Source organism: Grus americana, chromosome 5 (assembly GCF_028858705.1).
Source record: "Grus americana isolate bGruAme1 chromosome 5, bGruAme1.mat, whole genome shotgun sequence".
Taxonomy (NCBI): Eukaryota; Metazoa; Chordata; class Aves; order Gruiformes; family Gruidae; genus Grus; species Grus americana.
The window spans coordinates 1,298,281-1,313,502 of record NC_072856.1 but is presented as its reverse complement, the minus strand read 5'-3'; the positions used below and the strand labels follow the sequence as shown (position 1 = coordinate 1,313,502).

Here is a 15,222-nt window from a genome sequence, read left to right as displayed (position 1 = left end):
ACAGCAGAGCTGCAAAGGCCCCCGCCTCCCCTCTGAGCACATCCTTCTCTGGTTAATTAGCGAGTTTTATCACACGGGAGCCTCCCTGTCTCTCCCTGCATTTGTTTTGAGCTGTCACTGGGCAGAAGGCACAGCAGAAAACACGGGGGAAGGACAAGTCATACGTGAAACTCTGTAAGGAACCAAAGAGGCATCCGATTGGGTTTGTTTTCATTGGCAGGACCAGACCAAGGACCTCTCCTTGATGCCCTGCATGGCACTTACAGACCTCCCTGGCCTCCGCGCCCGTTGGAACAGCCTAAGGAAAGTCCTGGCTGTTGCCTTTTGGAGCTTGCCAATTCTTTATATTATCTGTACATTATCTAGCAGCACGCACGCTGTTTATAGTAACCTACCAGTGTAGCATGAGCTAGTCTTTGTGCCAAACCAACAGGTCAGGACACAGCCCTCCGGAGGAGAAAGAGAGCAGCAAATGCCTCTGTATGCTAATGGCAGTGATGCAAATATGCCGGGCCTGCGTTGTAAAGCAGCCTTATGAACCAGCATCCATTCCCAGGACCTGAGCACGGGGCCAGATCTGATCTGGCAGTCTGACCGTGCATCTGCGGGAAGCGCAGCTCTGCCGATCCAACAGGTTCCCGCTTCCTCGCCGAGTGGGAGGATGCTCCAGGTTCTGCAGGGTTAGCCAAGGATCTGGTTTCAGGCACTGCACAGACCTGCCGTGTCTGAGCTCCTGACACGGAGGCATCTGCGGGTCTGTACCTTGTGTCTGCTGTTGTAGAGCCTTCCCTGCTCGGGGGTCCCCGTGGCCGGCCGGCACAGGGAGAGCTCCGCTTTTGGAAGCATCTTATGAAGCATCAAGCTCCCTGGTTTTCCTGTTAGCTCCGTGGTACTTTCTGAACTGCCAAAGCTTGTCCGTATCGGTGGCTGCGACGCTGGGAATCTTTGCACGGGGCAGCTATTGCTCATGGGTGGCGCGTTAGTGCGTGATCTGGAAGCTCTAGAATGAAAAGGCTCTCATTGAGGTTGGGGGCAGCCAGAGGTATGAATGGTCTGTGGCAGCAGGGAGCCGCTTTACTGATAGCGCGGCGGCAGCTGCTAGTAGGTGTCACGAGGCTGAATTCCTCCTCGGCACGCTTAATATTTGCCGCTGGCTCAGCCCCAAGTGCTCACATTCCTCTTTTATTAGCTGAAGACACAACCCACTCTAGAAGAGCAAATAAAAACCTGACCCACCTCCTGGGTTGTGCAAGGCCTGAGTACATCAAGAAACACTGTGTGTTTGTGTCGGGCATGCCAAGGAGCAGGCGGTATGTACAGTACCACACTGTCTGCTGGGCAGGCACCCGGGAGCTGCTCAGCGGAGGATAATCAGGGTATTGAGGAGCTGCAGGGGAAGCTCCTGGGTAGAGCTGTTTCTTTTTTCCTTTACTAGAGCTGGAAGAAATATTGCCAAATTATTTTTCACCAAACAATCCAAAATGTTGTTTTCTGAACTTCCCATAGCTGGTAATGATGTTTTTTGAATGTCAGAATACATATAGTAAGATTGGGGGAACCTTGATTTAATTAAGTGAACTGATGAATTTGCTTTACTTGAGGACCAAAAACACTCAGAATGAAAAGTTCCCCCTTTTTTTGGTTGTTATTAACTAACAAGCTTTTGTTCCTAATGTACTCGGCCATACCCAACAACCCATTTCCATTTAAGCAAATGTTCCTCTGAGCAAGCTCTGAGCAGTTACTCCACGCAGGGAGAGAACTCGCCCTCAGCAGTGCTGAAGCGGCAAAGAAAAAAGACGGCTGGGGTCACCAAGCAGGCGCTGCGGCATCGGAGGTGGCAGCTCCCTCTCTGCAGCCCCCCCCACCCCGTCGCTAACCCCCCGTCCCAAAGATCCTGCGGCGCAGACGCGAGGGCTGCAGGGTGACGAGGCAGCTCTGCGGCCAGGGCTGAGCCCAGCCAACTCGCATTTCCAGCCAGCAGCACCCAGAGCAGAGCCTGCTCCTCCCAGTAGCTCCAGTCAGGGCTGAGCTGAGCCTACACGTTCCCCGTCTTACCCACCGCTGGGTTTTCATCTGTGGGAACCAACAGGAATGTTGGCTTCCTATTTTTCTTCCAGCCCTGTTTCCAGTTGGAGTATTAAATTTCCCAGGCTTTGAATAAAAGGGTCACCTGCAAGGCAGTGTCAGGGAGGAGCCGGGGTAATCTGAAGCTGGAATCTCGGGTGGGAAAGGGGATGTGAAGAAAGAAGCTGAAATGGCACTGAGGGAGCAGTGGGGGAGGACAAGGGAGTTATTCAAGATGGGGAATTAATGTCTCGGGTGCTGCTCTGACTCAGACCTGCCCAAGGCTTTCTTGTGGTGGCCTGGGGAAGCAAATGGCAATAGCGCGTGGGAAAACTGCGCTGCCTTTCACCCCCCTTCTGCAGGGGGGCTTTGGCTCCCTGTTACTGTCCCCTTGCACTGGACAAACGTGTCCAGGGGCGCTCACTCCTCTGGGCAGCTTTCGGTCTGTCCCGGCAAAGGGCAGGGGAAAGCAGTGCCCTAGGGTGCAGTGTGTCGGCCGTGGTCGTGTAGCTGGTTGGAGACAGACACAGCCGTGTGTCCGTCTGCCCTGTCCTCTGGAGGTCTTGGGCAAGCAGAGCAGGTCCCTTGGGAGGAGCGGGATGCGCAGGAGACACTGGACCTGGGAAAATCTCTGTTGGGTCAGCACTGGTTCCCTCGGACCCCTGTCATTTCCCAAATGGGAATCTGCAGGGCAGTTTGAGGGAAGTGGTTCCTCCTCTCTACGACAAGGAGTCTTGATCTTTGCTGGATCTCAGACTTTCTTTCCTGTGGGATGACAGCTTTAAAGGAAACGGCGGTTCAGTCAGTCGGGTGGGAAGTTGCTTTACCCAGAATCGCAGCCTCGCTGCTTTACTGATGGGAAGGCAGGCCTGCTTCAGGGCATGGGCTGGGCTCAGCTGAGCCAGCCGTGCCTAAACCAAACACTCAGCCTTCCCGCCGAACTATCGAACCTCAGGAACCGTCTCCATGAATGCCAGTGCTTTCCATTTTTAGCTTCTGCTAAAAAACACAGAGGGTGTATCTGCATCTGAGGGGCATGCCGGCGAGTGGCACCGTTCAGACGCGTCCCAGATCCTCTTGGGTTAAGGCATGTGTACAGTCCTCTCGACCTGACCGCGTAGTTGAGCATGCTCGGTTTCTAGCCACCACTCTTGTATCTTACAGACAATGCCAGTGTGTGTTAAATCTGCACACAAACCCTCCTCTAGATGGCTGTGGGGAAGGAAGAGCACCTCCGTGCTCCCGTTGATAACTCTGTGACTGCCACCTGCCTCCAGCTGAAATAGTGAGCAAGCTCATGGTTTGGGCATGCAGTAACTAATAGTAAATAACGACCCTTTTGTTGGTCATACAGCCAAGTCATCAGTAGTAAACGCACATTTACAGTGCAGCTATAGGGAAAGCAAGCCTGTCTTGAGTCAATGTTTCCGTCTCTCTGCTCTTGGGGCTGTTCTTGACTTGGCACAACTCTTGTCTGTGATGGGTATCGCATAGCCGCACCCCCAAGGCCCGGCTTCATGCTGTGCTCACCCAGGGTGTGGGAGAGCCGGCGCAAGGAATTACAGTCAAGGGGCTGGTGAGTCTCATCTCAGAGACCTCCCCACGTGGCCGGGGGCTGGAGGCCCCGTTGGGAGACAAGGGAGGTCTCTGGAGACCCCCAGGAGCTGGTTTGTGACCATTAAACGTAATTTACTCCTTGACTATCAGTGTATTCTGCCTAGCCAGGGCCAGCACCCTCTGCCAAGCCTCCGCTGGTGGCTCCTGGGTGCAGCCGGCGCCGGTGGAGCCTCCTCTCCCCGCGGCTCCCCAGGCAGATGATACCTGTCCAGGGCCATGGCGGGCAGGCAGGAACGGCTCTTCTCTTTGTGTTAGTGCCCCGTGTCCTGTTACAGCGCTGAAGCCCGTCTTGGGTTACGGGGGCAGTGTCAAGTGACCGTGCCTCGCCGGCTGCTGCTGCTCAGCACCACGTTTCTCCAGCCTAACTCGTGCTACTGGCAGTTTCTCTTGCTCCAAAATCCCTTTTCCAGCCCTGTACCCTGACAAGTTTTGGGCTGATACCCAGAAATCAGTGTGTCAAAGTTGGGGTGGGCAGGTTGGAGCCAAGTGGTTGGGTCTTACGGGTTTGGATGCGAGACGAGCGCTGCCCTCCTGCCAGGCTGGTGTCTCGCACCTCTGCGGTGCATCTCTGCCTCCCACCTCTCTGCTCTGCGGCCCTGCGGGTTTCGGGTCTGCCAGGCACTTCTGTGCCCCAGCACTTGACGTGAGGGGCAAAGACACCCAAAGGAGCTGGCGAGGGGTGCTGGAAAGCGGCTGAGTGCCGCAGGGACAGGCACGGTAGCCAAACACAAACGGGCTGCTCTGAAGGCTGCTGCAGAGCCATTTCCCTTCCCACAGCCTCACGAGAAACCCACTGTAAGCATTAAGCTGCCCTCGACTCTGCAGCTTCTCATGGTTACGCTGCCTAATCCGTCCCGAGAGCCAGCGCTGTCTGATCAGCCGTGAAAGCAGCTTAGGTGAACGCCTGCAGAATCCCCCTGGGTGTCACCACAGAAAGGGGTGGCAGAAGCCTGCAGTGGGAAGCACTCTGCAGAAACGCTTCCTTCCAGCCCTTCCCTTGGCCTCTGCCGGTGCCACACTGGTTTCTCCTCCACAGGCTTTCATCTAGGCTCAGAACAGACACCAGTAAGCGGAGAAGCAGCTTAATTTATTTATGGTATGCATTAACATTTATTCAGCTGGTTGCTGTGCATTGAGTAAGGTGGCAACTTGATAGGTGCCAGCCATTCCCCCTGCTGCTGGTGGAGCTGGGGCTCGCACTGTGCAGGCAACCACAGACTCTTCCAGAACGTGGTGCTGAGCAAATGTGATGCTGGTTTGGTAAGGGGGGAGGAGAGGATGAGTATCCTGCTCGCATGACAGCCGGGAAGCTCCACCGAGGGCAGCTGAGCATCTAGAAAGTGCATCCAACTCTGATCAACTCTGGTAGGGATTGAGCTGGGGGAAGATATCTCAGGGCTTTAAGGCAATTTCTTTGCAGAATTCCCTGGTGACCTTCCCCCCACATCACCAGCCGTGAGGCTGTCCCCTGTGCAGACCTACGTGGCCCTGCGAGTTTCACACCATGACCTTGAACCCCTCAGAACAGATTCCCCCCACCTCTGTCATCCGGCTGACTTTGTGCACAGCCTGGAGCTGCTGCTCTGCCTCAGCCTCACCACGATGCTTTTAACTATCACTCTCCAGCGTCTCACCTGGGGTGGCTTTAATACCTCCAGTAGGTCCCTGTTGATACCGGGACCCCAGATAGCACTCGTGTCCCTGGCACCCCTCTCGTCTCAGGCCAGGAAGGAAGGCTCAGGCTGGGTTAGCATTTAGAGCCCGAGTACCTGAGCTAATGGTTCAGTACATGCCCTCCTTCCTCCCATACCTGCTCTGTGGTGAGAGGCACTCTACTGTAGAAAAAACATCTTAAGAAAGCTAAAACCAAGGCCTCGTTCACCTAGGAATAATATTTAGGCACCTGCGTGCATTGGAGCATCTGTGTACATTACCTAGCGAGCTTTAAATGCAGCAGATATCTGTGTGCTGTGAATTTGGGAGTCGTTGCACTCGTTTCTTTGGAGACCTGGCAGCGTACACAGGCTGAGGGTCCAGCCTGATTACACTGGAGAAAAATGGAGATATGAAAAATCTTGTAAGCTCTGAATGTCCCTTAGCAGCATCGTAATCAAATAATCAAGGCCAGCTCAGCTTGATGTGATTTGTTTCATTATGAAACTTAATTCTCCCTGGAATTTTAGTTCTTGCCTGCCCTCCACCCCCAAATGTGCTAGCTCACAGCAGAAATTAATGTTAGGGGAGGGAGGATCCGAGTGCCAAGGGGGCCCAGACATTTAAATATTGGTTTAACACATGCTGAGTGTCCTTTGATAAAGGCATGCTGAATTAGCGGGGCGGTTTCAAGTTCTGCCAGGCAAAAACCCCGTGGATGTACTCGCGCAGTGCTGGGCTGCGCCAGCCAACAGCCGCTGGTGTATGCAGTAAATTCTTGCAAACCTCATACTGCGCTTCAGAGGTGGCAGGGAAATAACGGGCAGCGGATTTACTCCTCTTGAGGATTTGGCCCATGGACTTATGGTCCTCATTTAGTGTTTGCTGGAATGTGGTCGGAGAGGTCCCATCCCTGGTGAAATTTGCTTTTGGGGTGTGTCCATGCAAAAAAAAAATTAAAAGGTGTAGCTTGGTGTCGAAAATGACTTATTTGAGAAACTGTGTTTGTTTTAAAGGCAGTTTGCAGCCTTTCCCTTTGCTAGCTTTTGTGGTGGAGGATTATGGGGTGGTCCCTACTCGCCACGCCAAGGCACCAAGGCAGCCTTGCGCTCACGCTGAGATCCCACCCTGAAACCCTGATAATTCGGAGCCCTGGCTGCCTCCATCCGTGGGTGTTAACCTGCGCATCTGCCCTGCTTCCAACACAGTTGTCAGCTCTCGTTTTCATTTTTCCAGGTCTCTGTATGGCTCTCTATTTACCTTGTAACTATAATCTTTCTGCCCCTGATCAGATCTGCAGCAGCTTTCAGTGCACAGCCAAAGAAACGATGCCGTTAGAGGTCGGAGCTCATCTGAACTAGCAGTCCTGTGTGCAGAGTAGAGCAGCACCCAAACATTTCCACGCCTCATCCTCTTGCTTCTTCCTGGGCTTATCCCATGTCCTTTCGTCTCCAGATAAGTGACTGACAAGTGTCTGGAGGCTCAAGCCTCCACTTGGCACCTGCCCATTGTGCAGCATCGAGGCCACAAATAGCCCTGGCCAGTAACACCAAATTTTTGTCCTACCTTTATTCCCATGTTTCACTTCTTTGCGGCTAATTGGAGTTAACAATGACTTTAATACTTCATCCACAAGGTACAGCCCCAGCCTTCCCACCAGCACCCACTTCTCCCCAGGCCAAGACGGGTCACTCGTGGGACACTGCTCCAGGCCACTCCACACTGATAAACCTCCAGGCAAAACCGTTCAGCAACCGAAGTCACTTCCCAGGTACAAGCACAGCCACCCTCACCTCGTAACCGCAAAAGGAGATTTCTGATCAAATATAAACTCTCCCACAAGGGGCATGCACAGCCTGTTTGTATCCAATGAAAGCATCAACCAGGCAAATTGGCAGCTCTCAAATGGGAGAGTTTGCAGGCTTGGACTCCCTGAAAGCTGCTTGTGTTCCCCCAGACAAACCCCCATCTTTTTATCCCGGGAGTAACTGAGAGAGGTGACTTCTCACACGACTTTCTGCTTGTCCTGCCTACGTCACGGGCCAAGTCTTCTCCTGGGATACGTTAAGAGAGCTGCTAAGATCAGGAATAACTGTCATTGATACCCAAGTGTTCTGTACTGCTCTTCACCTGGTGACTCACTGGCTCCTCTGGAGCTGGAGTGGTTTATAAACAAGCTGCAGATCAGGCTCTGCACAAGCACCATCCTGCCAATTCCCTCTGCTTCCCCAGAGCCAAAGGGCACTGAGTTTTCATGGTTCACTGAGTAGTTAAAAGAGGATAATCATTAACCCGCTGAGGACAGTCTTTCTTTTGTTAGGCCCTTTATCGGGTTATCTTGCTAACATAACTGGAGAGGATCTGGGTGATGGGAGGGGGCGAGGGGAAGCAATGTTCTGCGTAGCTTGTCTGTTCTCACAAAATCACAGCTCTCCCCAGGGTGGGAGGCGGTGGCACAGGGATAAGGTGCATTTTGCTGCCATGTCAGGCCAGCCTGTTGTGTATGGAGGTCTGGATTCACCTGGCTTTGATTGAGTCCCAACCTGAAACTCTCCAACAGCTGCGTCCAGGTCTCCAGAGATGCCTTTGCTATAGGAAACCTTAGATGTGTCTGTGGCACGACTTACCGTACAGGTCCTTTGCACTCAGCTTGGAGGCTCCGTCCGCTCTGCCCATGCTGCCACTGAAAAAGAAAGAAGGTACAAATAAGCCATCAGCTCCCAGATCTTTTTAACATCTGCTTTCACACTGAGCTCACACAATAATCAGCACAGCAGCCCTGCAGCTCTCCCGAGAGGGACCAGCCCTGCCCTCCTCATCACGTCCGTCAGACACGAACGAGTCCAAATTACCAGGCAAAGCATTTGCTTGTGCCGGCGCACAAAAATTAAGATCCCTTATGAATGGACCCTTTTGAGATGTACTCCTTGAAGGCAGGTGCTCAGATGTGGAACATATCCCATGTCGAAATGTGGAAGGATGTAATTGTGTGTAAACATTTGAGTTCTGGGATGTCAGGTCTCTAGGCATGGGTTACATCCCCTGTAGAGCCACCCTCCCGTTCCTGGGTTGTGCGTAGGAGTGCACAGCCAGGAGATAATTGTGTTTTCTCCGTCTCAGGCCTGGCAGGGGAGGATCCAAGCGGGACCTCAGGGTTTCAGGTGCTGTGGTTAGGCTGTCCTGCACGGTGCAGTGAGCCAGGGGGTGGCCGGTGGCTCCTTTCTGCTCTGTCGCCATGTCCCCTGAGGGCAGGCGGTGGTACGTGGTGCTCATACACCTACACCCTGCTCTCACCAGGAAGGTGGGGGAGAGCTGGTGGCTCTAGCTTCATCAGGAAGGTGCCACGGGCTGCCGTAGCCCCCAAGCCGCAGGTAGAGAGGCTCCTGGTGTTCCTCTCCTCTCCCCACATCTAATGCGGCATTACCAAGCCATAGCGCGCAGGGCACGTCAGGGGTGAGGCGGGGATGCTGGCTACGGCCACAGCTTGTCAGGTGCCCAGGAAGGCTGAAACAAGCGCCAGGGACTTGGGGGGAAATGGGACCCCTCGGAGCATCCCCCTGGGTGGTAGGAAGGAGTGGTGGTGCCAGCCGCGAGACAGAGGAAGCCCACCACAGAGATCCTTACTTTGATGAGCCAGGGTTGCTGCTGAGGGATCCCTTGAGACTCATGTCGCTTCGCAGGACGGGCAACTGCAGGAAGCAGAGGAGACGGGGTTAGCAATGAGAAAACCCGCTATCAGATGATTTATCTGTGTGCGTGCTCTGACTTGGGGTCTCCAAGCAGCAGGGTGGGCAGATGAGAGCAGTCAGGTTAGCACGGCCAGGTTTCCTTGCCGCTCTCTGCCTCGTGGCTCAGACACCTCTCACAGCTCTGCCCTGGGCTGAAGATGACACATCCCAGGATGCCTTTCCGAAACCTGTTTTCCCCCCCTCCCCTCTCGCCCGTCCCTTCCCGGCACACCCCGACTTTGTGGTATTTCAGCACGTCTTTTTCTAGCAAAGCAGCCCTGCCTGCAGCTTAGTAGGGACCGATGTGGCCTTTGCCTCTATGGTCTGTCAGAAGCCATTAAAAACACGCGGATCCCTGTGGCCACGTACTCACGACTGTAAATGTCCTGAGTCATTTTTCATGCCCGTAGTGCCATTATCTTTTGTTACGTGGCAATTTTAAGCTCTGTACCAGCTGTTAAACTATCCTTACCATGGTATTGCCCGCGTAGAGAAAAGTGAGATAATTGTGAGTGCTGCTTCCCTGGCAGCATAAGGATGGAGAAAAATGTACTGTGATGGCTAAGTGCCTGGTGAGAGGCAGACAGGCTCAGTTCACAGATTTTTTTCCCTCCTCTTTCAGATGAGAATTATAAATAATGTGAGAAAAGATGTGAGAGAGATCCAGGCACTGTTCTGAGAGCAGAACGGCAAGGGGGAAAAAAAAAAAAAAAAAGAAGGGAAAACAAGGTATAATAAAACTTCAGGGGACGCTTTGTATTGGCATCCCAGACGTTCACGTCTGCTCTAGTGTCTGAGTTGAAGGAAAGCCAAGACAAAGTCTTTGAAGTTTTTTATTCAGTGCTGAAAAGCTCAGGGGGCAGCTGCCTGCGCGCTGGGCACTCAGCCCTCTGCTTCGTCTGGGTCCGACCCCGCGCACCTCACTCTAAGGTGGTCAGAATTCAAAGGTATGGCTTTAAAATACTCATCCTTGGCCTGAAGGAAGAAATCAGTCAGTGTCTTCAGTGGGATTTCCTGCGAGGGGACCTTTGAACGTGCTTGGTGTGTGCCGTGGGGCTGCTGTGACAGCCATCCCCGGCAGGCAGCGGTTTTTCTTAACGGAGCTTAGGCTGAATTGTGTGTGATCCCGGGGGAATGCTTCGGAGTCATCCCTGGCACCTGGGATTCCCCCTCTGGAGGCTGACTATCTGTGCTGCAGGGCTTGCTGTATCATCAGCACAGCTGCCCTAGATTCCTTACGTATGCGTTTTTATTCCTCGTGTTGGAAACGCTCGTTCGTGCTGTTTTGCTCCGTGTGTTTCACCCTGAGGTGAGGGCAGATGCAGAGTTTTCTCCCTGATGGTAACAAAACTGCTTATCAGTTGGAGGGGTATATTTTGTGGAGATCCAGCTCTCCGTGTGAAGCACGCGGCTTGTGTGATGCTGCACGACACAACAGCATCCCGCTGACAGCATTGCACAGCCACACGCGCGCATGTACGCACGGACCGTATGGGGGACCCCGGCACGTTTTGGGCTCAGCCTTACGGCTTTCAGCCAGCTTTGTGCCACAGTAATACTCCTCGGCACTGAGACGCTGCTAGAAATTACTTTGAAGTGCGTTTTGTAGACAGTATACTAAATTCTCCCTTTTTCATCTCTTTTGTGGTTGATACTAAAGCCCATGCGCGCACACACAGATATAAATTCATATACATGTTAGAATAGAAACTTGGTGTTCTGCCAGCCCCCCTGAGTGTAATAAAACCCGTCCCTGTGCCCAAGCTTGGGTGCCTGTGAATTTTTCCTCTGTTAATAGCTGTCTGCTGGTTTCCTTTTACAGTCCTCAAACTGTTCCTATCTCCTGGATCTCTTGTGCATTAGCATAAGATACCTAGAAAAGGGAACGTGCTCTAATAAACCCGGCTCTGGTCTGTTTACTTTACACCATCTGATCACTTTAGTCCTGTGGCTGATGATCATAGGAATGTTTCTGCATGTTAATGTAATATTTCTGGCTCCCTTTCACTTACTGCCCCAGGCCTGTGTCCTTAATGGAATGAAATCCAGGTTACTCCAGCGCGTAAGTGGCGCTGAGTTTGGTCCGTGGAGTTCAGAGCTTGCTCCCAGGCCACAGCTGTGAAACAGCCAGAGGAACCAGGGACGCAGCCAAGGTCACCCTAGTTTTTGTTTCTCCTTCATGAGCTTTGACCAAAAGGCAAACTCTGGGGATCTGCTCCTGCTGTTAGAGGAACCCGTCTGGTCGAACGCTGTGTGGCTGCCAGAGGAGCGGACCCCGTGGCAATGGCAGAGGTTGCTCCTCAGCTTCGTGCGTGACATGGGACCAGCCACAAAATGAGCCAATTCTTTGTCTCGTGGTAGTTAATAAAAGGACTGGCGGGATAAGCCGGGCTCCCTACCATGTACTTGGGCTAGTGGAAACACCACCAGACCCTGCAGGCGTCCGAATGACTTGCCAACGCGCCGCTGGAAATGTGCAGCGGGAACACCCACCTCCCACGAAACAGCAGAAAAATTTTGCGCTGCTCGCCATCCCATTTACACCCTGACGCTCCAAAAGTCTTCCGCCTGGCCGAGCGGAAGCTGTAATGCGTTAGCACCGCTGACATTTCAGCGAGGGGCTGATTATAAATCGCTCCTTCCAACACGTCCGATTGAGTGATCCCTGGTTTGTAACGCAGTAAACCCCAGCGTCCCCCCTGCCTTCGCCCAGCGCCGTCGGAAGGTCGTCCTCCCTCCCGGGGTGCCTGCATCCCAACGAGGCCGTGACACTGGAGGCGATGCGAGCGCCTGCCAAGTCAGCAGGTCCTTATCCTGCCGGGCTCCCTTCTTTTTATTTATTCATGCTATTTTCATTGTTTAACCTTTGCCTAGCTCTTACCGCTGCATTAAGGGCCATGTCTGTGTTCAAACATGTGTTAATCGAAATGAGGGTGTGGTGTGATGCTGGCCAAGTTAAAGCAGGACAGAGCCTCATGCCAGAGCTTTTAATTAATTAAGTTTAAATTGCCTGATATTAATTGAATCCTAGCGGGCAGACTGGGGCGGGGGGCACATTCCTGAGGGGTTGGAGACTTTATAATGATTTTGCTAAATCGAGAGACAACTGGACTTGAATAAGCTGAAGAAAGGGCTGAGAGTACTTCACCTCCAAATGTGGATGGAGCCAAAGATAAGACGGGAGAGACGAGGTGAGGCTGTGGCTAAGCGGCTGCCTTTCCCCAGGTTCCCCCACCCCACACCCCATGGGGGCATCTCTAAGAGCTCCAACAGTCTGCAACCTCTGATGTGTGTGTTGTCTTCTCCCCACTGTTGTTTCAGCTGCGGCCCACGCTTCCCCCGATTCGAGGGTTCCTGATCTCCCTCTTATCTCCCTGCAGGGTGCGGCTGCTTTCTCCTCCTTCCCCAGCGGGGCGAGCACGCATGGGGAGGGAAGCGAGAGGCGAATTTAGCCGTGCAGGGGTTGCCTTTGACTCAGCCTTACCAAATCCAGTTTGGAGACCATTACCCAGTCTTTGGATGGTGCAGGGCAGTGTTTCTCTGTGGCTGGCCAAGCAAGCTAGCTAAGTCTTGCACCCGAGGTGGTGTTTAACGGGATGGGGGCTCCAGCAGCTAAGCCAGGCTCAAATTCCGGTCATGGGGACAGACAGCAGTGCTACGCTTCTGCTGGGGGGACTTATGGGGAAGCTTTAACTGCCTGGCTAAAGCTTGGCACCGTGACCTGTCCCAGGCCAGGAGATCTCATGATCTGAAACAGAGGGCCTTAGGGAGGCCAGCAGAAGTCAGCGCTGAAGGACATGGAGGTGGGTGAAGTCATATTGTACTTTAAAGCGAAGGAAATCTCGCTCCCTGACTTTCCGGGCAGCCTTATCCTTGGAGGTCAAATATCCTCCTGAAGACACACAGAGTCATGACAGGAGCCTGACGTTGTTGTCTCTGCTAATTTTCTGTAATTTTATAGCAAATGGAAGCGGGCCATACATTGTTTTGACTTTCTTTGAGTCTCTTTGAAGAGGGAGCTGCAACGTTGCAAGGGTGGAGAAGCTATATGGGAGGGGAAAGAATAATAGCTCTCTCTTCTCTTTGGGCTGATTGCTGCTATTGTCGTACATTATTTTTACTAGGTGTACTTCTCCCTTGTCTGCTGTGGTCATACATTTTTGTTCTTATAGCACATGGAAAGGGATTGTGAAAATTTCTGGACTTTGGGTGAAAATTGGACAACTTGAAAATGTTAAATACTAGTGTCTGTTTTAGGGCAATTATTATTATTATTATTATCATCACTGTTAATAGCAGAATCTAGTGTCTGTGAGTGTTTTCCATCATGGGTCTAAGAGTACCTTCAAGAGTGTGATCAGGTAGAGTGGGCTGGAGAAGCTTTGTTGGTATCAGAGGCTGTTAGAATACGTGATTGTAGCAGCAGCGAAATGCTGAGCAAAACACAACTTTTGCTGGAACAACAGTAGAAAAGTATGGCATAAACCCCAAAATCTTAAAAATTGACAAGCCACCTAGAAGTAATAATACGGTTTTCCTAGCATGGTCTAACCCATTTCTAACAGATCTTGTCTTTGTTTCCATCAGTCATCCCCCTGATATCTGCCTGGTGTGACAGGACTTCCGAATTCCCCACAAGCTAGTACTGAAACACGTTCTCCTACCTGGAGCTGTGGTAGCGATACTGGATACTGATAGTTTAACCAATGTGTCACAAAAAGGGGTTAAATAAGGTTTGATGTCTGCAGCCTAAAGCGTTTTTTGACTGGGTTGGACCCCCTGGAATGATGCCAACCTGCAAAGTGGTCCTTTACGCCCCGTCAAGTCAACCCAAAGGTGGTGGTGGGGAACGGCTTCATTGAAGCGCTCGAGGAGGGCGAGGGAAGTGTCTGCACCAAGGAGGTGACCGGGCTTGGGCACTGGTGAAATCCGTGTGATGGAAACGCTGCCGGGGGTGCTGCCTGGGGTGGGGGGGGGGCAGGTAGAACGAGGGTGCTGCTGTCTCTGCAGGTAGCCTCTGCCAACTGGATGGGTCAGGCAGGAATGCTAGATTAGCAAAAGCCTCGGCACGTAACATAAAGCGTCAGAAACATTAGCTGGCGACCACGTGATGTTATCTTTTAAACTTCCCAGGACAACAAAGCGCCGTCTGTTAGGGTTGCTGAGGGTTTTCAGAAGGGAACATCACGCTGGCGAAAGTGGTTTGACTGTCCCGCAAAGCTGAGCCTGCTTGTACCCACACAAAAGCAAAGGGAGCAGAGGCACCATGCTACGTGTGTCCTGCGCTGTTTGTGCTCCAGACGGCCCCTGAGAGTATCCCACCAGCTCCCGTGGTCTGTCCTGCCCGCTGTAATCATGTTGAAGGGGCTGGCAGATAGGCAAGGCTACAATCCCACAGCAGTCTGCTCAAAACAGCTTTTGGGTGTTGGTGAGGCACTGGGATCTGCGTGCTCAGTGCTCCTCATGTGGCACCAAGAGATCTAAATTCACACGATCTGGTTTAGATGGACCCTGGGAGCCCATGGCAGACCTGAGAACTTAACCTGGGTCTCCAGTGTCCTAATGATGAAACCACCCTTCTCCTGCTTGAAGTTGCTTTTCTGAACCTGCCAGTAAGGATGCCTGTCAGGGCTCACCGAAAGAAAGTCAGACCTGCTCGGTAGGGTCTCTACTGAGAACATGCTCTCATAAAGAAAATCATCTTTGGCTTAGTCAGAAAGCATCAAGGGAAACCCAACTGCAGAACAAAGAGGCTGACAGCCAAATAAATGCTGCTGCTGCTGCTCCTTTGAAAAAGCAAGCAAGCAAAGATCTCGTCCCATCTTAAGACTGAAATTTCCAAACCCTTTCTTTGCAAATCAGGCCTTGCAAATCATGGTGGTTCAGTGGGACCAAGTCGGAACTTTGTGACTGTTTTAACCTGTTGGTGGTGATTCCTGCTTTGAAAAGGGGCACACATCCAACCGATATTTCTCAGAGAGTCTGGTCACCCTAGGAGTCCCCATTCTTATCTGCATTGTTTGAGATGTCTTTACAGTGCCCCAAGTTTTGGAAAGTCGTGAGTCCTGTTGTTCTCTCCTCCCTCCTCCCCTCCCTCCCACCCATGGCACCCTTTCAAGTTATCTTTACGGTGATGGAGCCACTCGAGATCACAGGT

General features: G+C 52.4%; 1 protein-coding gene across 1 annotated transcript in view; it reads right to left on the bottom strand.

Annotated features, from left to right (window-relative positions):
* Positions 1–15,222, bottom strand: part of EPS8L2 (EPS8 like 2) — a 63,369-nt gene that overhangs the window by 33,416 nt on the left and 14,731 nt on the right. Inside the window, exons 2-3 of the mRNA XM_054826234.1 lie at positions 8,962–9,026; positions 7,965–8,020 (exon numbers count right to left, since the gene is read on the bottom strand). Of these exons, the coding sequence (XP_054682209.1) occupies positions 7,965–8,020; positions 8,962–9,005 (100 nt within the window). The 5' untranslated portion in view covers positions 9,006–9,026. The remainder of the gene's footprint in view (positions 1–7,964; positions 8,021–8,961; positions 9,027–15,222) is intronic.